The sequence below is a fragment of the Onychostoma macrolepis genome, chromosome 25 (genome assembly GCF_012432095.1).
Source record: "Onychostoma macrolepis isolate SWU-2019 chromosome 25, ASM1243209v1, whole genome shotgun sequence".
NCBI classification, from domain to species: domain Eukaryota; kingdom Metazoa; phylum Chordata; class Actinopteri; order Cypriniformes; family Cyprinidae; genus Onychostoma; species Onychostoma macrolepis.
This window is the reverse complement of record NC_081179.1, coordinates 20,699,087-20,725,053: the sequence shown is the minus strand read 5'-3', so window position 1 is coordinate 20,725,053 and position 25,967 is coordinate 20,699,087. Positions and strand designations below refer to the sequence as shown.

Below are 25,967 nucleotides of genomic sequence, written 5' to 3'. Positions count from 1 at the left end.
TGGAGGCTTGACAAAAATGCTTGCCCACACACTTGCAGTCTCTCTCGCTCAGTGTTTATCCCACTTGTTGAAGCCAAGATAGGGATTTCTGGGCAGCGAGTGGAGACAGCCTCTTTTGTTTTCCCAGGCTGCCTTTGTTTAGGTTAGGGGTGAAGCCTGGTCACTTTTGGTGCCCTCAACATTCCTCTGTCTAAAGGCAAAGGGTCAACACTTCTAGCATTCATGCAGTCAGATAAGGATAAAGCTGCATTGAACTAGTATTTTGAAAAATCTGAATTTGTGCATTGGAAATGCAAAGATGGCAATAACCTTTTGGATAGTCTGAGGTTAATTCTGATTGGACAGCCTACAGTTAGACTAATGAACAATACTTTGACATACAATTATTAAGTTGAGTTCCACAGGATGATTTCAGTGATCTAAAATATGATAAAACAACTAAAAGTAAAGATGGAGAAATTTTTTCTTATGTTAAGCTCTAAAATATTTTATCAGGTAGAAATTGTGAGCAAAAATATTTTTAGAATCCTTTATTCTTAATTCTTGTTCAGTAAACACAAACGACTAAAAAGAAAAAAACATGGGGACTTAGAATATTGTTGTGGACAATGGGGGATTTGAAGGCAAAAAACACCTTAGCTGTGGACAATAAATAAATAAATGATACGTTTTTTTGTTGTTTTTTGCAGTGATTAACAATATTTATCAAAAACTAGAAAAGTGAATATTTAAAACACACACACACATATATATACAGTGAGGAAAATAAGTATTTGAACACCCTGCTATTTTGCAAGTTCTCCCACTTAGAAATCATGGAGGGGTCTGAAATTGTCATCGTAGGTGCATGTCCACTGTGAGAGACATAATCTAAAAAAAAATCCAGAAATCACAATGTATGATTTTTAACTATTTATTTGTATGATACAGCTGCAAATAAGTATTTGAACACCTGTCTATCAGCTAGAATTCTGACCCTCAAAGACCTGTTAGTCTGCCTTTAAAATGTCCACCTTCACTCCATTTATTATCCTAAATTAGATGCACCTGTTTGAGGTCGTTAGCTGCATAAAGACACCTGTCCACCCCATACAATCAGTAAGAATCCAACTACTAACATGGCCAAGACCAAAGAGCTGTCCAAAGACACTAGAGACAAAATTGTACACCTCCACAAGGCTGGAAAGGGCTACGGGAAATTGCCAAGCAGCTTGGTGAAAAAGGTCCACTGTTGGAGCAATCATTAGAAAATGGAAGAAGCTAAACATGACTGTCAATCTCCCTCGGACTGGGGCTCCATGCAAGATCTCACCTCGTGGGGTCTCAATGATCCTAAGAAAGGTGAGAAATCAGCCCAGAACTACACGGGAGGAGCTGGTCAATGACCTGAAAAGAGCTGGGACCACCGTTTCCAAGGTTACTGTTGGTAATACACTAAGGCGTCATGGTTTGAAATCATGCATGGCACGGAAGGTTCCCCTGCTTAAACCAGCACATGTCCAGGCCCGACTTAAGTTTGCCAATGACCATTTGGATGATCCAGAGGAGTCATGGGAGAAAGTCATGTGGTCAGATGAGACCAAAATAGAACTTTTGGTCATAATTCCACTAAACGTGTTTGGAGGAAGAAGAATGATGAGTACCATCCCAAGAACACCATCCCTACTGTGAAGCATGGGGTGGTAGCATCATGCTTTGGGGTGTTTTTCTGCACATGGGACAGGGCGACTGCACTGTATTAAGGAGAGGATGACCGGGGCTATGTATTGCGAGATTTTGGGGAACAACCTCCTTCCCTCAGTTAGAGCATTGAAGATGGGTCGAGGCTGGGTCTTCCAACATGACAATGACCAAGCACACAGCCAGGATAACCAAGGAGTGGCTCTGTAAGAAGCATATCAAGGTTCTGGCGTGGCCGAGCCAGTCTCCAGACCTAAACCCAATAGAGAATCTTTGAGGGAGCTCAAACTCCGTGTTTCTCAGCGACAGGCCAGAAACCTGACTGATCTAGAGAAGATCTGTGTGGAGGAGTGGGCCAAAATCCCTCCTGCAGTGTGTGCAAACCTGGTGAAAAACTACAGGAAACGTTTGACCTCTGTAATTGCAAACAAAGGCTACTGTACCAAATATTAACATTGATTTTCTCAGGTGTTCAAATACTTATTTGCAGCTGTATCATACAAATAAATAGTTAAAAATCATACATTGTGATTTCTGGATTTTTTTTTAGATTATGTCTCTCACAGTGGACATGCACCTCGATGACAATTTCAGACCCCTCCATGATTTCTAAGTGGGAGAACTTGCAAAATAGCAGGGTGTTCAAATACTTATTTTCCTCACTGTATAGGGAGAATATTTTACAAATTTTTGTTAGAATACAGTATTATGTATCACTCAAACAGATTGCAATTCCATTTAGTACCACTAGTAGTGCAGAAATTACACGCTTCACAATTTGTAGCGCTGCTACTTTTAGTTAGCTGGTTCAAAAGCTGTACAGGACTGTGGTATATCAAGTTTATTATGAAGTTTATTATGAACAGCTTTCACCAGCGCACTCCATCTTTTGGCCCTAAAATAGTACTGTCAGGATTTGCTAAAGATGAGCAGTGAAGAATTAGCGCTGAAAAAGTGTAGACACAGTTATTTTTGCACCTGACCTTATTGAATATGCATTTGTAGGAGTTTCCCTTTCAGACGCAAAATTTATGGGAGTAGAGTATTAAAATGAATAGTGCAACGCGATTTACTAACGTTTGTGCTCGTCAAATTACTGGTATTTGCGTCATTGTTTAACGCCCAAAAAAAGCTTGTCTTAAAGAAGGTGCTAATTTGCGCTGCTCTTGGTAGATTGCGCTGGCCATTATGGAAATGATCTGGCTGCGTCTGTGTTCTTTAATGTGCGCATCGTTAGTAAATCACCCGCAGAATTCTCCCCTCCCATGGTGCTTTTATGGAATTGCGCACTAATGCTAATTTTCCCAGTTTATTAAATCTAGCCCTAAGTCTTGTTTGGCATTTGTGATGTTCTTTGTGTATCCTCATTGCTGTATCCTTCGTGGTTTGTAGTGTTGGGATATGTGTTTGGAATTTGTCTCAAAATCATATCTGTTACATTAATGTAGTGTAAAATGTTTATTTCTATGAAACGCAACTATGGCATAAGTAAGCGAGCTTAACACAAAAGTCCCAACCCATTTGCCTCCATAATCTTGACATATTTGAGAGTTATGAATATGACATATTAGATTTATGAAAATAAACTTTTTACCAATTAATTGTTAACCATAGGGCCAGAAGTGTATATTAAGTAAATTAATTTTTATTAATTAATTAATTTTATTTTTTTCATGTTCACTTTAAACACATCTGTCTGGATCGGTAAATCAGACAAATGGCACAGTTATAGACCCCATCCAGTTTTTGTATTTGTTGCTGGCAACAAGGCCATTATGAAACAATGTCTGTTCAGGTTATGGGTGGAATTGCTCAATGCACGTGGATCCGGCTGTAATTCATGCACGAACGCAGTGACACATTTATAGATGCATGTTTGTTCAAAGAAGGCTAATCAGTCAATCAGAGAGGATATGGGTACAAAAATATGAACCACCAGCTGACTCACCTGTGATGTTGTTTGTGGGGGGCATGTTCAGGACTTGCCTGGAGTTGTTTGATGGTTATTTTGATGCAAGAGTGGGCATACTGTGAATGGATGGGTGGTACTGTGGTGTAACATGGGACGGTATAGTTATTATCTGCTCTGTTGTTATTTCTAGTTTGTTATTTCCCTTCACAGTGGATGGGATTGGTTTTTCCAAGTGAATGTTTGGTCCTATTGGGACAACATACTAAACAAAACAATGCTTTATCAAAAACAATACAACACATTGCAAACCAAACATAGTCAGCTAGCTAAACTCAAAAACCATGTGTACAAAGGAGTTACAGTGGATATAAAAAGTCTACACGCCCTGTTAAAATGCCAGGTTTCTGTGATGTAAAAAAAAAATGAGACCAAGATAAATAATCTTTCTCCACCTTTAATCTAAACTATAACCTATACAACTCAATTAAAAAAAGCAAACTGAAATCTTTTAGGAAAGGTGGAGTAAAAATTAAAATAAAACTAAAATAATGTGGCTGCATAAGTGTGCACACCCTTAAACTAATGCTTTGTTGAAGCACCTTTTGATTTGATTACACCACTCAGTCTTTTTGGGTACGAGTCTATCAGCATGGCACATCTTGACTTTGCCCACTCTTCTTTGCAAAAATGCTCCAAATCTGTCAGATTGTGAGGGCATCTCCTCTGCACAGCCCTCTTCAGATCACCCCACAGATTTGCAATCAGATTCAGGTCTGGGCCATTCCAAAACTTTATCTTCTTCTGGTGAAGCCATTCTTTTGTTGATTTGGATGTATGCTTTGTGGTGTTGTCGTGCTGAAAGATGAAGTTCATCTTCATCTTTCCAGAAGAAGCCAGAAGGTTTTGTGCTAATATTGACTGGTATTTGGAACTGTTCAAAATTCCCTCCACCTTGACTAAGGCCCCAGTTCCAGCTGAAGAAAAACAGCCCCAAAGCGTGATGCTGCCACCACCGTGCTTCACTGTGGGTATGGTGTTCCTTTGGTGATGTGCAGTGTTGTTGTTTTTTTGCCAAACATACCTTTTAGAATTATGACCAAAAAGTTCAACCTTGGTTTCATCAGACTATAACACATTTTCCCACATGCTTTTGGGAGACTTATAATGTGTTTTTGCTAAATTTAGCCGGGCGTGGATGTTTTTCTTGCCACCCTAAGCCATAGCCAAACATATGAAAAATATGAGAGATTGTTGTCACATGTACTACACAGCCAAAGCCAGCCAGAAATTCCTGCAGCTCCTTTAATGTTGCTGTAGGCCTCTTGGCAGCCTCCTTGAACTGTTTTCTTCTCATCTTTCCATCAATTTTGGAGGGATGTCCAGTGCTTGGTAATGTCACTGTTGCGCCATATTTTCTCCACTTCATGATGTGTTTCATGGTATATCTAATGCCTTGGAAGTCCTTTTGTACACTTCTCCTGACTGATACCTTTTAACAATGAGATCCCTCTGATGCTTTGGAAGCTCTCTGCGGACCATGGATTTTGCTGTAAGATGCGACTAAGAAAATGTCAGGAAAAGCCTACTAGAACAGCTAAACTTTATTTGGGTTTAATCAGAGGCACTTTAAATGATGGCAGGTGTGTATTGTCTCCTATTTAACATGAGTTTGCTTAATTCTGAGCACAGCAACATCACCTTAGTTATAAGAGGGTGTGCACACTTATGCAACCACATTATTTTAGTTTTTTATTTTATTTTCCACCTTTCCTAAAAGATTTCAGTTTGTTTTTTAATTGCTGTACAGGTTATAGTTTACATTAAATGTGGAAAAAGTTCTGAAACAATTTATATTGGTCTCTTTTTTTTTTTTTTTTTTAACATCACAGAAACCTGCCATTTTAACAGGGGTGTGTAGACTTTTTATATCCACTGTAAGTCCGAACAAAGGATATGTGTACAGTGCATGTGACGTAAATTTTATCTTAAGCATAGTACGCACATATACAGATTTTTGTGCGACGCATACTCTGTAGGTCACCGCTCACATGTGCCTCTTAATTTTTTTTGCACTAATTAGTTTGTCCACAAGATGGCAGCACTGACACTAAACATGGATGAAACTTTCTAGTGCACATGTTGAGTGTGCACGTTATCAAATGAAGTATACTTTGATATACTGTGCTCAACTATACGCATATGTTGATAAATTTCCTATTTCAACAACTCATGGGCCTTGATTTTTTTTTTTTTTTTTTTTTTGTGCTAATTAGATTGTCCCCAAGGTGGCAGCACTGGCGCCAAAATTTTTTCAGTCAAAAAAGTAACTGATGAGATGGAACAACAACAAACTACTTAGATGCAACAATAAATGCGCCAGCATTGGAGAACGATTGTGTGATGGGGTTAAGAGAGACACAACTCTAAAAATGCGTACAAAGAAATGTATCAGTTATAATGTCTGGAGATAAATATTGCAAACACTGGACAAGGATGAAACTTTGTAGTGTTAATTAATTGCGGTAATTAGTTTGTCCACAAGGTGGCAGCACTGGTGCCACCATTTTTACAGTCAAAAAAGTAACTGATGATACTGAACAACAACAAACTACTTAGGTGCAACAATAAAAGCTCCAGCATTGGAGAACGATTGTGTGATGGGGTTAAGAGTTAGACGCAACACTTAAAAACTTGTACAAAGACATTTATCTGTCATAATGTATGGAGAGACATAGCGCAAACACTGGACAAGGATGAAACTTTGTACTGAGCATGTTTTGAGCACCTGTTTGCACACATTATCAAATTAAGTATACTTTGAAAGGCTATGTGTTCAGCTATGTATATGCTAAGCATTTGCATCAAAACTATATACCGCAGGCTTTACTGTAAAGACCCAATTAAATGGCTTGATAATCACAGTTTTCCTTTCATTGTTGATATTTTTCCTATTTTAGCAACTCTGTATGCTCGGCTCGCACATGCACCTTGACATTTTTTGCGCTAATTCGTTTGTCCACAAGATGGTAGCAATGGTGATGTCCACAATATGCCACCATTGTTTCACAGTTGAAAAAGAAACAAATGAAACGACAACAAACTACTGGAGATGCAACAATAATAAACGCCCCACATTGACGAGTGATTGTGTGAAGGGGTAACAAGATAGACAACTCTTATTTTAATGAGTACAAAGAAATGTATTGGTCATGACATCTGGAGAGAAATAGCGCAAACACTAATCAAGGATGAATTTCTTGTGTGCATGTGTTGAGTGCCTGTATTTGTGCACAATATCAAATAAAGTATACGTTGAAAGGCTATGCATTCAACTGTACGTTAAGTGTTTCCGTCAAAAGTATGCTTCAGGTTTTACGATTTAAAAACCCAGTTAAAACCCCAATTATATGGCTTAACAAGCACAGTTTTCCTTTCATCGTTGACATATTTCCCTGAAACTGGAATTTGGGGTATAACCATTAACCATTTAGTTTACATCACATCTATGAAATATTATTAGCTACTTGTTATTGCTAGTCAGTTACAGATGGTGTTGGGGAGTAACATAATCTAAAGAGCATTGTCATTGGTCAAAAGTTGTGACATGCCCCTGAGTGCCCATGACATGCCCATTGACAAAAAAAGATGACCTAAACATGGCCAGATTCCTGACAGAGTACTTTTGGTCTTGGATCAGCTATCTATCGGACCTTTAGTGTCTATGCTTTGGATTGGTTGAATTTATTTGTTATTTTATACATGAAACATCCTTAGCCAGAAATCTTGCTGATGCATCGCTGCGGCGGGGTGGAGATGCCATCCAAATAAATCACCATTTGATTCATAATGTGTAGAGACAGTAATAATTCTCTCTGCACACACCCACCAGACACTCCATGACACAATCCTTCTGCTTTTTCAGCACCGCATTCATTCAGTGATCAGCTGCTGAGGAATATTAAATCAGAGCCACACTACAGCTGACAGAGAGCGCCGTCCCACCCTGCCCTTGGATTTTACAACGTTTTTGTTTGTTAAAGCTGCAGAAAATCAGACATTAGTCCATGTGTTTGTGACAGAGTAGGACACAGATGTGTTCTCACTCAGGTATTTTTTAAGAAAGAGCCGTTGTTGTGTCTATATGGGGGCTGAAGATGACATGCACCATGGGAAATATACACCTCAACAGCTGCAACAGAAAACAGTGTCTGTACTGCATGTGATAGGCAACAATGGCCTATTGTGTGGGTTAAAGGGGTCATATGATGTTGCTAAAAAGAACAATGTGTTCTGCAATGTGTTTACGCGGTTCAAGGTTACATTATTGTTGCTCCTCTATGCTCCACCTTTCTGAAACGGGTCGATTTTTACAAAGCTCATCGTTCTGAGAAGCGAGGTGTGCTCTGATTGGTCAACTATCCAGTGCTTTGTGATTGGCCGAATACCTGAAGCGTGTGACGGAAATGTTACGCCCCTTACCGGGACGTTGCAATTGGCCCACTTTATAGTGTTCACAGCCATTCATACTGTTCACATTGTAGGCTACACTCTCCCAGGTTCAGGAAATAGTCCTCTGTTAAATGCGCTGCACACACTCAAATATTTGCGTTGTACTGTTCTGGAACAGTGTTGTAAATATAACTTGACCACTGATTTATAGTTGTGTACTTTTTTGGAAGCCCAAACAAAGTACTTTTGCTTTCACAACGAAACAAACAGCATCTCCACGACATGGCGCCGGCGGCAGCAACAATACTACAGCGAGAATAAAAATCACGCCCTTTATTTGCGTATACATTTGGGCGGTGTTATGCAAATCTTCCCACACCGTGACGTAGACATGTGGGGGCATGTTTAAATTAGCTGTTTTAGGTGGGCGTGGCAGAGTCTTAACTTTTATAAAGAACATCTCTTTGGGTTTGAGATTTTAATCTTTGCAACTTTACAGATCTTATCTATGCACAAATAGCTTGTAACACTCCAAAGACAAAGGAAAACATGAAATCGCATCATATGACCCATTTAATATTGTATTAAACACGTGTAATTTTGCTATGGCAAGTGATCCGTAAAATGTCTCAGCCTGACGTTTGACAAGATATGCCATTGCTTATTGAATTGGATTTGATTTAAATTGTGAAGAACAGACAAAACAAAAACGATCAATAACAAGCTTTTCAAAGAACTTTTACATATGAGGAATTTTTTCCACCTTCTTCGAAGTTGTTATATTGTGGCTAATATTTGGCCGATTACCAAGCTAGGCATTTGCTAGGGTGTTGCTAGGCATTTGTTAGTTTTGCTAAGGAGTTATGTCTTGCTTGGCAGTTGTGAGGTTGTTAGTTGGACATTGCTGACTGTTGTTCTGGGTATTTGATCGAGTGTTGCTATGCGGTTTTGGGTTTCTGGTAATGTGGTTGATAGCGTGTTCTGGATAGTTGCTAGATGGTTGCTGGGGTGTTTCGTCTTCCAGGCCAAAAAAAAAACAAATCTGGATAGTTTGGAAAAAGGGGTGGATGATAAACTGGTTGACATGATTAACCGGTAAAAATGTGTTAACCGATCTTCAACTATCATCTCTCGCAGGTTACACGCTCATGTGACATTGCTGTGCTACGTGGATACAAAAATGTATTGTTTGCACATGTCTTTAAGCATTGCAGTTTAAAAACCAGTGATTTTAAACCATTGACACGCAATCAGCAGCGAAAGAGAACTCATTTCGCTATATGCGCATGCTGTCTGAGAGACACATTAAGACGTTGCTCATAGAGCGTGGGAGTATTGAGTTATTTTTGCCACATTATAGGCCTTGAACAGTTAAATACACACTTGTATGTGTCAAAATGCCTGTCTTTGCAAGTATCCTCCTAAATGCAGTAATTTAGGTCTTAAGTAAAAGCAAACAGCTGAGAAAGAAAGCACGTGTAACAGTATGTGTCCAGGCAGCTCTTAAAGTGGCAGCAGTCTAATATTCCTGCTGTCAAAAGAGAGAAAATCTCTCATTGCTCTTGACTAAATCACTCTTATAACTTTAATAATAAGAAATGTATATTTAATTTACACCGTGAACAATATGCAGAGTTTTTATACATTTGATTACTTTCTACAATATATGCAGCATCTCTTATTTATTTGTTCTACTGTAGTTTTTTTTTTTTTTGTCCTATTGCTTATTAGTTTCTTATTCGTATTTAATCACTGACTGTTTACTTGTCTTCAGTAAGCTCGGTTTTTTTTTTTTTTTTTTTTTTTTTTTAATTTAGAGTAGTATTAGTTTTATTTTATATTGACACTGGTGACAAGAACTGGTGTCAAACATTTTTATATCATAAAGACCTTATTTAAAGCAAAAACAACTATATATATATATATATATATGTATGTGTGTTACTGTGAAATAAAATTACTTGTATCCTTATTTAAGATTTTGGTCATATCGCCCAGCCCATTTGGAAAATATTAGCATATTTGCAACTTTTAAGGTATCATTCGTGTCTGTTGCACAGCGAGTTTAGTACTTCCATAGATTAAGCAATAGACATAGTCGTCAAGTGTAATGTCAGAGTTGCCTCATGAATTATTTGCACTTTTACACTTGTGGATTAAACAGCAGAATTGCAAACAGAGAGTGTGTCTTTCTTCCCTTAAGGGGCCAGATGACATTTACATGCCACATTCTACAGATGTGTGTTTGTGCTCCTGTGAAACTTCTCTGTTTGTCTGTAGAGGTTCACTCATCTTGCTACCTAATACATTTACAATGATTTATTAATGATAATATTGCACAGTAGTGGTTTTGATAAGAACAACTGGCTAATAGCATCTGCTAATGTTAAGAGAGAGCACCATGCCTGCACGATAACAGTGCGCTTGTTCCTCAGGACGTATTCTCAACAGCCCGCAAAACATAAAGAGGATGATGAGAGAGAGGAATGGGATAATTCCAGTAATCATAGCTTTCGGAGGACGCACTCAGAAGGGAGGAGACAGGGAAGTTTTAGATGTGTCTGGGGTGGGTCTGCATTTCTGAAGCAGTGGGTCTGGACATGTGCAAGTGATTGTATGTGAGAGATGGAAGTTAACGGATCCAAGCGTGTTACAGCTATCCGCCCTAATCTCAAATGCAAGCCTGCTGTGAGTCAAGGCGGAATGCAAAAATATATGTAACACGAATACAGTGAAGTTAAGTCCAAACTGTCCGACTAGCCCAATGCATCTGGCACCTGTTGATTCCTCTGCGATTCATCTTTCATGTCTAGTGCTTTGTTGTCATGGTAACCGCGGGCTGTGTTGAGAAGTGTACCCTGAGGCCACGGACTTGATTTAGTAGTATCGAGCCTGGTAGAGGTACAGGAGACAAAAGAAGATTTGTTTTACTCTCCGCTCTCTGCCTCATGCGGGCCAACAAGGTAGCATTCCTCTGTTTCAGTGCGGATGGGAATGCTTCAGAATTGGCCAGCACTGTTTGAAAGTTTTTGAAGAACAGAAAAACAGTAGATCAAGAGGCTTACAAGAGCAGGTGGAAAGAAAACGGATATCAAACTTTAGAAGATTCAAGGTTGGGACTTAACCTGTGCCACTAGGTTTTGTAATCTACGTTGTCGGAAAATTTACTGATGACAAACTCTGTTTGTGGCCTAAATATCAAATGACCCATGCAAGTTGGTGTTCTCAGGGTGGTTTTTAATTATTTATTTAGATGGCTCAAACGCTTAGTGGCTGCTTTCAGAAATGTACATCTCACGCTTTATTCTCTTTCTTGATGTTAAAAATAGTTGGGTGAATGTTATGAAAATGTCTTTCACCCCCGAATCAAAATTAGAAAAGATGTTTTTGAGGACGTTTTGCATGCAGAAATATATATTTACATTGCAATAATTTATAAAGGAAACAAATACCATTGTGGCATTATTCCTATGAAAATTCATTAAAAAAAAATGTAGGGCAGGGCAAAATATGACCCTGGTGTGATCTTGAAAAAATGCTGCTTCTTTCACTTTAATTTTGTTCATTCTCTTTTAAACATGACTTTAAGGCCTGAAGATAGAGTATTCATCACTGGGTATTTGGCAGCTGCTAAATGGCCTGCTTAGTAACTTAGTGCTGCTATTAAATGTTTTCATAAGTTAATGCGGTAGACTTTACCATAGAATTTCCTCACAAAGGGTGTACTATTCAACAGTCAAAGTGCGCAGAACCAACACGTTTCACTTATATTAATCTCACAAACAGCGGTTTATTCAGTATCTGCATGGCTGAAACATTCGGATACTACACCTTACCTTAGCAGCGCCATCTGTTCCTTCTGTGGGGCTTCAAAGTGGAGTCAGACACACATGCAAGCACATGCCGTCTCTGAACAACTACATTCTGCCTGTCTGTTCCCTTAAGCATTCATCTGCCAAAATGCCTTTGAAGAGAGCCAGCAGTGCATTTAATTGGAGCAGAGCTATGAGTCCATCAACCTCCTGCTAATATTAACTCTTCAAATTTGCTTACCCACTGGTCCTGATGTTCAATCACAATTTCATGTCTCATGGCTGGAAATCCTGCAGGGTTTGAGTAATCAGGTAGAAACAACTAAAGTAGAAAATAGCTAGAGTTTTCTTCATGGATGTGTTTTGGATCTTATTTGATGAGTTTAGATGGGCAGTTTGGTCATTTTGTCTACTCAAGTTCTCAAATCAACTCCGTAGATGATTTTAACTACTTGAGTCCTTAAAGTTGGGACTGGGGATTCCTGTGAAATGTTTGGTTAACAATTCTATGCATATGTCTGTCACATGGATGTCTTCAGCCACTATATTGCATCTTGTAGACTTGTACCATCACATTTAGAGTCAGACCTGCAAGTATAACTGAAAATGATGAGGGGTTTTTGATTGTCCTCACTTTTCGCTCTATGTTTGTAATGTAATCTGTGAAGACAAATTTGCATTAACTTGTCACTACTGCTGTTTTGTCATTTCAGAATCCAGATATTACCATGAATTGCTGATGTAAGCTGATCTGTGTTCAGTGTCTCTGATGGAGCTGAAAGTTTGGGTGGATGGAGTTGTACGAGTGGTTTGCGGCTTGTCAGAAGAGACATCATGTCAGGACGTAGTCATTGCACTCGCCCAAGCCATTGGTAAGTATCTCTGAGAAGGAACTTTTGGGGGTGAGGTTAAGCCAGGGTTTCTCAAATCCAACCCTAGAGGGACACTGCTTTGCAGAGTTTAAAGTGACCCTATTATGCCATTTTTAAGGTTCCTTAAAAACAATACTTTTGTTTTCTCAAAATATGCATTTAATTTCACCTAATTTTCCAATGATTCTCAAACGATTCATTTGAAGCAGTTCTAAGATTCAGTCTCTCTAAACCCCTCCTTTCTGTGAGCCTACTCTGCACTGATTGGTCAGATGGCCCAGTCTGTTGTGATTGGTCTACTGCATACAGCACGTGTCGGAAACGCATAGGCACGCATTATGACTTGTAGTCGTCACAGAAGTGGAATTCGAAATGACTAACGACTCATTTACGCTTTTCGGAGTCAATTCTTTTGGAGACAATAACGTTATTTCTTGTTTAACTTTGCAGATCGTTTGCTTTCACATACAGCTACATTACACACTGCATGAAAGGCAATATTCAAAATGGTATAATAGGGGCACTTTAACTCTAAACCTAATCAAAAACCCCTAAGCAAGCCTTATCAAGGTCTTCACAGTTACTAATAAATTACAGGAAAGTAAGCTCGATAAGGGTTCAAGTTAAACACTGCAAGGCAGTGGCCCTCCAGGGTCAGATTTGAGGAACCTTAGGTTAGATGTTTAAAGATCTGGGCTAGTAACCAGTAGGTTGTAGGTTAGAGGGCCATAAAGTGGTGGTTCATGAGCCCTTGCCATAATGGCCTTCAGTAAGACACTTGAAGTAACCTTAGGACAGTTCCCCTAGATCCAGAGAATACAAATAAGGTACAATGCATTTTTGGATTCTAATTTCCTCTTTGTTATCTACAGGCCAGACGGGTCGCTATGTTCTCATTCAGAGACTGAGGGACACTGAGCGCCAACTACTGGCCAATGAGCGCCCATTGGAGTCCCTGGCCAAACTGGGCCAACACAGCAGCGAGGTACAGTTCTTCCTGCGGCGGACCGGTCCCAGTAGCAGTGAAGAGCAAAGTCTGCACAACCGCACCCTCCCTCACTCCAAGCCTTCCACATCAGAACTCAAACGGGGTTTGCCGAAGAAATCTTTCACCTTCAACTTGGGCCCCTCCAGTTCTCCCCGTGTGAAAACGAAGGACTCTCGTAAAACACCCTCTCCTGAACAGAGGGCGTCCCCAGTTCCGCACGCACAGTACCTTCCGGGTCCATCTAAAGAGGAGGTGCTCCAACATGTTCTCCAGCAGCAGGAGCAGCTACATGCCCTCGGCTCCCAGCTGTTGGCTGTGGACAAGGAATGCGAGACTTGGCAAGAGTCGTTTGCTGAGGAGTCACCCATGCAGGCAGAGATGGAAGTTTTGGAGAAGACCGTGTGGAAGAACCAGCAGGAGTTGGTGGACGAGGAGTTCTGGGAGGAGGAACTAAGGATAGAGACCGAAAGGGAGCGTGGGATGAAGCGGCGGTTAGGAGAGCTGCATGCTAAAATAGATGATTGCGGGCAAAAGTTGCATGAATTCAACACTCGCGCCATGCAGCTTGAGGAGGACATTCAGAGAGAAATGCTACAGGCGGACAACTTGCCCGCCCAGTCCGATTCAAAAGACTCTTTGGAGGTAGTTGAGGCAGATCTTCAAAGTCGACAAAAGCAGGGGGAGGAATTGGAGGCGGAGCTTTTAGAGCTTGAGAAGGCTTTGGGGAGGGCGGAGACTCTGCTGAAGGTAAGCAGAGAGGGCGTGGCTCTAGAGAGGGGCTTGTAGCTGTTGGCTGCAAATGCTGGAGGGTATTACGGTCCCCTCTGCAGAGGTGCATGATCAATAAACTGAAAATTTGGAAGCGAACAAAGGAACTTAGGAGTGTATTTTGCACTCAGAACTTATGAATTCTGCTTTTTCTGTGCACAGAAACAAATGTTTTTATTTGGACACGCATACATTTCTTTTATTTCCTGTGCATTTTATGCCTTGAAAGGACAAAATAAAGGCGTATACCTATTGAACGAGTTTCTTTTCCTGCTGGGCATGCATGGATTTCAAACTGTACATAATTATGCACCAGCCTCAGTTTTATAACAGCATTTCAATATTTCAGTATTCCAGTGACTTAAATCAAAGACTTGCAAGTCTGTGAAGATGATCTAAACTATTTTATACCACAGTGCCACTCAAAAGTCTGCCTTTATGTGTTCTTCCAGAAAGCAAGGAAATCAAGCATGACTTACCGGGTCTTACATAATCATAATCTACTCCCTTTAGACAAGTCATGCATGCAAATTAGGTTGATCTTCATCCTTCAACAGAACATTGTGAATTATCATAGTTTTCAAAAAGCAACTCGGGTGATTACTTGAGTCACATACTTTGTGGTTACCATTGACTTGTCTGTATTTGAATTTGGCTCGTCTTGTTAAACAAATGAAACCTACAGCCAGAAAGGTGTCAAAGGTACCCACAGAGAACAAATTTTAAGATTACTATAATCAGAGCCGCAGGGCAGATTTACGGCCTTGGCTGTTGTTGCTGTTAAAACATGGCGCCAGCTTGTGACTACTGATGGGATTACACCAAAGAAAAAACAAAATGATACAAAATTGTTGGTTATGTTGTATTCAGACAACACACACAACTAAAGGTTCACAGGGAGTTATTTTAAAGGTACTAATTAAAGCATTGCTGCTAAAATTAATAAATGCAAATATATTCTAAAACGTATACAATAGCAAGTTGTTGGCCACATACTACAATGCAAAAAAAAAAAAAAATGACAGTGTTTAATCATTCCTATTTATAATTAACCTGTTTTTTATTCTAGTAAGCAGGCTGTTTGTGATCTGTCCTCTCTGTGTGTAGGCTAAGCAGGAGGAAGTGGAGGAGTTGAATAAGGAGCTGAGACAGTGTAATTTACAACAGTTTATCCAGCAGGCTGGAGCCCTGCCTACTCCTACTCAACCCCACACAGACCTCAGTGAAGACCCAGAACAACTGGACCCGACTCAACAACAGCAGGACAAACACAATGACAGTGGTATGCGTCCACACACACACACACAGAAATCTACTGCAAGTACATATACCTGAGTAGAGAAAAATAAATTAAAATGGAATACTAGCATACTGTTTACTGCATACTACAGAGTATATACTGTATACTGCCAACTAGTTCTAGTTTTATTTTGTGTTTATGCACACATACTCGCAAATTTTCAGTATACTTCAAATAACCAAATGATTTACTACATTTGCTATAATGTGCAGTATACAGAATACAGTGCAGAATACACATAAAAAAAATGCACTGCAAACATATCATGTGGGTTTTCAATGGTTGACTTTAAAACAGCATGCTACCACACTACTCTAACTATTTCTAATATATGCTACAGTATAACCTGCATATTTTAAGATATTTAAAGCAAAATTGCACTAAAAATTAACGATAATCACCTGATAACCGGATGATGTTTGCTAAATTCAGAGGAAACATTTAACACGAAGAGGTGAAGTGACATTGTAGCATACTACTGATTCAAATGTTTATACTTGCATAACGCATACAGTTTCACATGCTATTTTTAAATCATATTTAGTGTACAGTATATACTGCCAGTATGCAGCATACAAGGTTAAATTGTCGCACTTTATCTCATGACCTCATTGTTTGTTTATTCATATTTATTCCCAACACAGCATCCAGTCTTTATTTATGCTTAAATTTCAATTTAGTGTGAATATGCTAAACATCTCAGCTCATTTCTTACACTGGAAATGGAAAGTGCATGGCATTGTGGGATATGATATTCCTTGTAGTGATTTCTGGTTGTATACTGCATTTTATTTCATACTGAAAAACTACTATATGCTTATTATATGGCTAGTACAGATATTTGTGTTTATGTGGACTTATGTTGTTGTTGATGCATATTTTGCTCCGTATTTCCCCCAGATTCGCCCTCACGTCCCACTGCCAAGCAGTTCCTGGGTCACCCGCGCAACCTGCAGCACCCCCTGGTGTCCAGTCTGAACCCTGAGGGTGTGTATGTGTGACAGATGCTGCCGCTGCTGCTTCCCTGCCTGCAACCCCAGCTGCCACACGCCAGGTGGCGGCAGCCCTTTCTGGGTGAAGGTGCCTGCATGGTGGCCCTCCTTAACCGCCCTCTTCTGAACAACATGCCTGATTATTATAGCACTTTAGCTGAAAGGCATTGCGTCGACTAATTTACGCAACATAACCATATAGTTCAATCCAAAACTATATTTTCAGTTGCTGTATATTAGTGCTATTAATATACAGTGTATGCTAATTTTGTTTGTAAATATAGATGTTACGTATTACAATGCTATGAAGTCAGTATGTAGTGCCTTTCAAAAAGAAGTGTTACCACTACCTGTGCTCTTCAACACTTTAGTTTAAAGGGTAGTGGGTTGGTTTCAAATTACATCTTGACAAGCTGCTAAAAACTTTTGTTGGAGTCGAGATATTTTTGCTTACAAAGATGTAATTTGACTTAAAATTTGATGCAAACTAAAGTGTTTCTGTCATGTTCCCTTGAGTTCTACACTCTTTTTCTTCTTTACGCTCTTCTGTCCCAGTTTGGTGTCCTTACGTTGTGAGTCCTACCAGCTGTTTTGCTGATTTATAGTGCAGCTGTGTGTGTGTGTGTGTGTGTATGTATTAAAGGGATAGTTCCCCCTAAAAATGTGCATTTCGGTTACATTTTCTTGGTGTTCCAAACCTGTGTGACTCTTTCGTACTTGAAATGTAAAGTAAGACATTCTGAAGAATGTTCACGCTGCTCTTTTCCAACCAGGTAGGTTTTTCCAGACTTTTGTGATCAGCTGGACTCCGCATAGCTTTGTATTTAGCGTCAATTATATCAAACTGGGGCAACATGTATGTGACAAGTTTGAATATACGTAAGTGCAAATGAGAGATGCAGGATTATCAGTTAATAACACTTCAGTTTGGGTCTCTTTCTCACACAAATACATCATGTGACTTCAGAAAACTTGAAATATAGTGCAAAAACTCACATTGGATACTTTAATGGATTGTTTTGGAGCTTGAAAGCCTCTAGGGCTGGATTTATCCAAATCTAAGATAAAGTTTCATAAAAAGCTTTTTAAGAAGAAAATGACAGGCAATTTTAAACTGTATGGTGGTGTTTGCTGAACAAGTTGAAAAAAGGCCATCTTTATGAAAAGTTGTTTTGGCCATTTTTTATGTTTGTTTGTATGTTTTTTATCTTTATAGGGCTGGCTTTATGAAAACTTTCTTAAGAAGTTACGAAATGTCTTGAGATAAAGTTTTGTATGATGGTACTCACTGATAAAGTTGAAAAAACCTCAAAGGCTGTTTTTTTTTTTTTTTTTTGCACTGCCTTCATATTTCCATTATAATCATAATCACTTTAATGCATTGTGTATTTTAAATAGTTGTCAAAATTTGTCATTTTTGTAGAGTTATTGAATTTCAAATTCAGCAAAGTCTCGTCACACATAATCCTGACCGATCATTGTTTACATTATCAATGCGCATCTCTAATAATAGTAATATGCATTATATGTAGCCAGTCTTATGTTGCAATGTTTAATATTCAAATAACCCAATGAATTCATTAAACACTTTGCCTTTGGGGATTTTAGACTAGTTGGAAGCTATCCAAACTTTACAGTGAATTTTAAGAATATTGTTTTGAGGAATTGAAATACGTCTAATGTTTTGTCTTTAAAACAGTAAAAAAGATAAAAACATACTTTATAAATGTTTGAATAAAAAATCATTCGTAACACTATTTTTAATTTAGAAAATATCTAGAATTGTAATTGTAAGAATGTGTCGTAATTCCAGCTGCTGTTTATCTCATGCATTCGAATGGAACAGAAGCAGCATGAACATTCTGCTAAATATCTCCTTTCGTGTTTTACGGAATAAAGGAAGTCATGTGGGTTTGGACATCATGAGAGTGAGTAAATGATGGCAAATCTTCATTTTTGGGTGATCTATCCCTTCAACACATGTAATGATGGGATGACTTTCCTGTGTGATCCAAGTACCTCTTGTCTCCTTAAACAACTATTTGTTATGACGTGTTGAGTGGACAATGATCCAAACAGTCTGAATGTTTGTACAAAGATTGTGAACGTTGTATGTAAAACAGCCACATCTGTGACGTCTGATTGTGAACCAACAGTATCTCGTATATAGTACAGTCAAACCAAAATTTATTCAGACGCCTTCAACATTTCTCACTTTACCACAGTTTATCCGCTATAGTTTTGAAAATGGTAATAGTTAAACTGTGTCAGAACAAATTCATCTTGATAATGTCAGATAAGTTTGATAGAAAGGTATGTAATGAATTCACAGCTGTTAAATTTAAGTACACAATTAGATAATACCAGTTTAGCTCAACCAGTTACTGAGAAATGCTTAGTTTTGTTCGGTCTGTGGTGTAAAAAGCTGGCATTAGCAATTAAAGAAAAACACACACGGTCAGGTCAAAGTGTCTGAATCATTTTTGGTACCAAATTTTTACTGGTCGTCCACTGTATGAAGAATTTTTGGGTATAATAGGTCTCAGTTTACTTTTTATTTTGTTATCCTCACTTACATAAATGAACTAAAGTGTTCTGCACCCACTAGTAAAAAAATGATATCTGGTGTCTGAATAATTTTAGTTTTGACTGTACTTTCAAACAATTACAAAACTGAACTTTTTGAAAGTTGGACCATTTGCTAACTACATTATTCTGAGGGGAAGTTTTCCCACGATGAAATTTCCTTTGTATATATAACATATAAATGACAAAATCTCATATTTTAGTAGCTGTTTATCCAGTGATCGATTGTTTTTCCGAAGCACAACCTGCAAAGTAAGACTGCTGGAACCTCTTTTTCTGTATTTGCTATATTTCCAAAGAACAAACTGCATCAACTTCATGATTCCCACACATTATCAATGCCTTGTGCTGTATTGCATATTCATTACACGACTGAGGCAGCACGTCGCCGGTTTAGCGAGTGCTAAAACTCAGGGTTCATACACAGTAGAGTGTGACGTTTGGACGTTTCTCTGGGTTGGAGGTTTCTTTCTGTTTTCTGTCGGCTGCTGTGTGCATGGGATTGATGGGAATGTGTTTGAAAGCCCATAGATGACGTATTTTTGTACTTCTCATGATTGATTTCCCAACAGCATCACTCAATGTACTTTTCTATGTGTCTTGCAGTCCTGACATCCAGAGAATCGTCTTGGCGGTAATAAAGCTGAAGCACAGGGCTAAGGATTTATAATGATGTTATGCTTATATTCAACTCTGTCTTAACTGTTGTCTATATAACCGTTTATGTTATATATTCATTGTATATATGAATTATATATTTACTACTTTTTGGTACATTTCAAAACATGTATTTACTGTAAAATATTACCAGATTTTATCTCGAGAACTTTTACTTTTGTCTATGTATTTAAGTACAATAAAGACTGTGCATTGTGTCTCAGATGATTCCCGTTTTTTTTATTTTTATGGTTTGTGAGTTCAGTCATCGTTCCTCTTTTGCTGTTTTCTGTAAAGTTCAGATGTTAAGTGAGAGCAAACATAGGGAATGTATTCGAACACTTTGGTTAATAATAATAAAAGTGGTAGGGCTAAAATGAGTATTCATTTCACACACCCAGGGTTAATATAGTTAACTTAAACTAAAATACTGTAAGGTCCACGAATTTGGTCCAAGGATGGTATCCAATCGTGGATGAAGGTTTCCTGCGTGTTCGATCTTTTCAGCGCAGTTATTAAATTTAGGTTAAATTCAAATCTGACTCTATTTTATTATGACCTCGAACTTAGGTTGAAAGGCAAATTGGTCGTTTGTCTGTCCCTAATTATTCCTATTATTCTTCTGACATTTGATTATTCTAGTTAATTCTTTACTTTATATTTACTCATTCATTAAGAATCTATGTCGCTCAGGGTGTATCACGCCGGCCGATGTAAGTTACGTGTTCCCCACGATCACAAACTCTCCAGTCTGATCATTAGTCAGAGGTTATGACTAACTATTTAATAGGTCGCCCATGCCATTATTTAAATAGTGGTTCTGTTTAGCCCCCTACAGTCACCCATGTAACAACTTAGTTAAAGCTCAAACAATAATCAGAGGTTATGGCTAGCACTATGATACTTCAAAAGTGTTTTTATCTAGCCCCCTATAGTTGGTCTAACTATATAACAACTTGAATAGAGCTTAGACAGTAACCAGAGGTTATGGCTAGTATGAAATATGCCCGAATCAAGTATTTTACCTAGCCCCCCATAGTAGATGCAACTGTATAACAACTTAACTAAAGTCAAGCAGTTAGTCAGAAATCTATAATCTCACCTGATGCTCCATCTAACCTGAGATCTAGTCTGTACTAACCCTGGACGCAGATTTGCGGTAACACACGCCTTCACTTAATCTACTTGAGAAAATAATTTCAGAGTAAGTCAGAATAAATGCAAAAGTAACAATTTATTATCAGTCAGGTAAATATGTATTATACCAATTATACAGCCAATTCAAAAGCATCAATTCAATGCAAAACATCAAAATCTCAAAGATGAATCTAAGAGTAAGCATACCTGACTTGAGAAAAATACATAGTATGGAGTGTGCGAACACACTTCATATCACGGGCTCATTCCGGCTACAGAAGGCCCTGATCCTTTTGCAACATTTCCTTAAGTACCTCAGACCAAGACCAACATCCCCCGAGATGGAGACAGGAGCTAACAATTGGAATTTGCATTGACCGAGTTAACACCTTTTGGGACAGAAGGTAATTTGCATGAAAGACACTGGGAACTGACTACACCTCTACTGTGTGCAAAATATCTCTAAACTCTTAGGATCTGTATTACCTTTTAGTTTACTTCTTATAAGAATGAGACCATTGTACCAGTCGCCCTGAGACAATTCAAATGATGCCAAACATGACTGTAAATATCACTTTCATTACAATCTACTATTGAGCATTTTGAGCAGACTGAGTAGAAGGAAGGATGGGTGAAGGGATTTAAGAAGAAACGAATGGAAGTTTCCTGCACCTCCACGCTGTGGGGTGTCTCGAAGATGCCGTGCATGTTTGTACTGTCTGTTTCTCAGGAGATCAAAGTATCTGAGGTTCTTTCATCACAATACCTAAAACTAATACAGAAATAAAAATGTATAAAAATATCAACTAATAAAAATGGCAAAAATTTAATTACTAAACCATTTACAAAACTTAAAATGAAAACAGAATTTTTTTTTAATAATTCTTTTTATTTAAATAATAAAATAATAAAAACCAAATTTTAATAAAAATTTGTATCTCAATGACGGCTTATACAGAGTACATGTATACACTGGTGTTTCCAAAAGTCTGAGACCACTACACTATAAAAAAAATGTAAAAAAAGTTTTAAAAAAAGCCAACTTAAAATTTTTTGTTTTCTCAACTTGTCGTTTTAAGTTTATACAACAAAAATTTGAGAATCTCCCACAAAAATAAGTTGAGCAAACTCAAAAATCTGCTGAAGCTGGTTGCCTTAAAATTTTAAGTTGGCTCAACTTTTTTTTTTTTTTTTTTTAACATTGTAGAAGAACACTTAGTTTTTCTCATTACAACTTAGATTAAAATGCAAATTTGAGTAATAAATAAATAAATGTGTAAGTATCAGATTTTCATCCTCAAGCTGACCTCCACAAATAAGTTTTTATATATTATTTAAAAACATTATTTTTATATTATATTTATAGTTAATATTAGTGCTGTCAAACAATTAATTGCATCCAAAATAAAAGTTTTTGTTTACATAATGTGTGTACTGTGTATATTTATTATGTATATATAAATACACACACATACAGTATATATTTTGAAAATATTTACATGTATATATTTCTATTCATATATTTTATATTATATATAAATATATTTAATATATAAACCGATATTTTTCTGAAATATATACATGTATGTATATATAAATATACACAGTACACACACATATATTATGTAAACAAAAAACAATATTATGCGATTAATCGTTTGACAGCACTAGTTAATATACATATACTTCTATATTATGTAAAAGTTATTTAATATCTATAATTTTAATATATTACATTTATTTCAAATTTGTAAATAGATATTTTCATTGTTTTTTATTTCCAAAAATGTGCATATTATAATTGTCATATATATTTTATTTATTCGATTTTTATTAGAACACATTATTTTATGAAGATGATAATTCAAGTGACCAAAAAAAAAAAAAAAAAAATCTCAAACTGGCGTAACTTCCATTAAACAAATTTGATCACATAAGGATATTGATCTTAAAAGTTTAAAGGAAACACTGAATTTAACCCTGAACCGCCCTAATCCATTAAAAAAAATAAAAACAGCACGTTTACCTTCTGATTTAACAGATCTTTCTCACTTCACCACAAAGGCATTCAAATAACTCCTGAAAGTCATCTTTAAACATGACTGAGCACTTTGACACAGTAAAGAAACCCAGTGAATTAGACAGAAGTAGTTTGTCTGAGCTGCTCTCTATTGGCTTGGCTGCTGAGATTTCATGATTAACTATATGAAAGTGGATTATGAGGATCAGATCAAGAGCCTGTCTGACATGAGTGAGATTAGACTCAAATCCTCATCTGCGCTGCTGTCTGTCTGCCTCCATACATATAAACACCAATACAGCCGCGGCTCATGAGGGTCCATTAATGAGAATGGCATGTTTTAGTTCATTTCACTGAACGGGATAATCACAGCTAAAGGTCGATTCAGAAGAGATTCAATCAAATCAAGTCTGTAATCCATGATGAATTGCTTTATGTGGGCCAGAGCCATTACACGATAATGATTGTGTGTTGCACTGAATAATATCCTCAATACATTAAAAATGCCCATCGAGAATTGATTAATAGGCAATTTAATTACTAAAGGCAGGATTATACATTTTATGGAAACCCAAAATGTATGTATGTATGTATAAAGAAATGATCATTTCTTTTGCACAATCACACCTCAACCTTCCACATTTTGTTGCTAAATGTATGTTTGTATTATGAAACATCAGGATTTATTTGATCTATTTTTATATTTTATTTACATATAATATAATACAATATAATATACAAAATGTAACTTTAGGATTTTTTTATTTTTATTGTTATAATGTAATACAGTATAATAATGTATACCGCACCATTAGGATTTATTTGTAATATTTAATTTAATTAATATAATATGTAACATTCAGATTTTCTTATTTTATTTGATTTATTATAATGTAATTCAATATAGTATAATGTATACGGCAACATTAGGATTCATTTTTAATAATGTAATATAAAGAAAACATGAATATAGTACTTTTTAATTGTTAACAACTTGTTAATATTTCTTTCTTTTAATATATTATAACCTTTAATATTTTGTTTCTAAAATCAAGTTTGTGTACTCAAACATTAAGATTTAATTTGTATATAATGCAATGTAATGTATTATATAATATACTGTATACTGCAACATTAGGGTTTATTTTGAATAATATAACATAAAATAACAATGAAAACATAAACATTTATTAATTAATATTTTAAATAGAATGCATTTTTTATTGTTAATAATTTAGTGTTGCACCACATCACCCATTTCTTTAGCAAAATTGCACAACTTTTATACTAAAACATTTTTAGATTTATTTTCTATATTTTTAGGTTTTATATATTATATATAATATAAGGTATACAGAAACATTACATTTTATATTTTTAAAAAATATATATTTTTATACTAAAATGCAATATAATACAATTAAGTGTCATATCATGAAATCACCAACATATTGAAAAAGGAAAACATTTACTGTATATCTATACAGTTCAAAAACGCAGATCGGAATGAAAGTTTAATTATTACTTGATCAATTAAAGCACAGCTAACAGGCCGAGTGTGAATATGATTCAGAGTGGTTTACACAGTGACGCTCCCACAGCCACCATAACTGGATTTACATAAGTGCAAAAGTTCAAAAGTTCAGAGCTGCTGCATACATGCAAAAACAACATTATTATTACATATAAAACTACGAATGAGCGAAACAGCTTCATCTAGAGCTGAAAGTTTAATCAGGAGCACATTTACACATTGGGATTCAAACCCACAACCTCTGGGTTTCAAGCGCAGTGCTTTACCAGCTGAGCTACAGGAACAAACAGACTTGTGGAGGGACGGGGACCCAAAAGCGTCCCTCCAGGGGCCGTATCCGCCTCGAGCCGCTCAGGACTCTCCAGTGGGACGCTGAAGTCAGGCACTCATCCAAAAGCTGGTTAGCCGCTGTCACACGCACAGTGGAGTGGAGAATAGGCGCAATGTGCGTTAGTCAGTGGCTTACCTGCTTTCAGAAATCACAAGATCTGATGGCACTGGAAACCCCGGATATCACTGTAAACATCTGAATATGAATATAAGAAAGTTCAGATCAGTTCCTCCAGCTCCACATAAAGATGTGTATAGGCTATGATTATTTATTAATGTATGATAATTATATGCTAATTATATGAGGTATAAAATGATATAATCTATTTTTCGACCATGTGGCCTCGGTGAAACGCTTGAATGTGTTCTTAAATACAAATACAGCTTTTATCAATCATGTTTTCTGAATATAGGTCTCATTTTTTTTATTTATCACTGATGGTGAAATAGTAATGATAATATAATGCGTCCATAAATCGCTATATTCAAGGAAAACAAAGCAGAAATGTTAAAAGATCAAATGATGAAGGCATGTCAGTTTATCACGTTCAAATAAATCGATTATAATTATTTTGACAGACAATTGAAGCAAAAAGCCACACTTACTCACCTCAACTTCCCAATAAACCGTTAATTACTGAGAGAAGAGCAAATCCGACAGTCGTTAGCGGTGTTGATAAAAACACACGAGGCTAGAGCTGTTTTCGTCAAAGAAAATAATTTCTGAAATAAAGTATTAAATTGAGGATAGTGCACTACAGCAGCGCAGAAGTTCAGCTCACTTGCGCTATCCCAACCCTGCCCACTCCCCTGCAACTGCAACCTGACCTGCTTATGCAAATCAGCGCTTGATCGACGTGGCAGTCAGCCAATAGCTGGCCGAGCTCCTCGCCGAAAGCCCGCCTATTAAATGGAACTATCGAATTACAG

At 37.2% G+C, this 25,967-nt stretch overlaps 1 protein-coding gene and 1 long non-coding RNA gene across 3 annotated transcripts in view; one reads left to right on the top strand and one right to left on the bottom strand.

Annotated features, from left to right (window-relative positions):
- Window positions 1-22,587, top strand: part of rassf7a (Ras association domain family member 7a) — a 48,629-nt gene extending 26,042 nt beyond the window's left edge. For both annotated transcript variants that reach the window (XM_058766893.1, XM_058766894.1), the window contains exons 2-6: window positions 12,567-12,725; window positions 13,598-14,460; window positions 15,589-15,763; window positions 16,682-16,768; window positions 19,966-22,587. In XM_058766893.1, coding sequence (XP_058622876.1) covers window positions 12,623-12,725; window positions 13,598-14,460; window positions 15,589-15,763; window positions 16,682-16,768; window positions 19,966-19,997 — 1,260 coding nt within the window. In that variant the 5' untranslated portion in view covers window positions 12,567-12,622 and the 3' untranslated portion in view covers window positions 19,998-22,587. The remainder of the gene's footprint in view (window positions 1-12,566; window positions 12,726-13,597; window positions 14,461-15,588; window positions 15,764-16,681; window positions 16,769-19,965) is intronic.
- Window positions 22,588-24,367: 1,780 nt separating this feature from the next.
- Window positions 24,368-25,840, bottom strand: LOC131534600 (uncharacterized). The gene is made up of 2 exons (XR_009269389.1): window positions 25,648-25,840; window positions 24,368-25,233 (listed from the first exon to the last, which is right to left on the bottom strand). It is a non-coding gene; the product is annotated as an uncharacterized LOC131534600 (long non-coding RNA).
- Window positions 25,841-25,967: the final 127 nt, after the last annotated feature.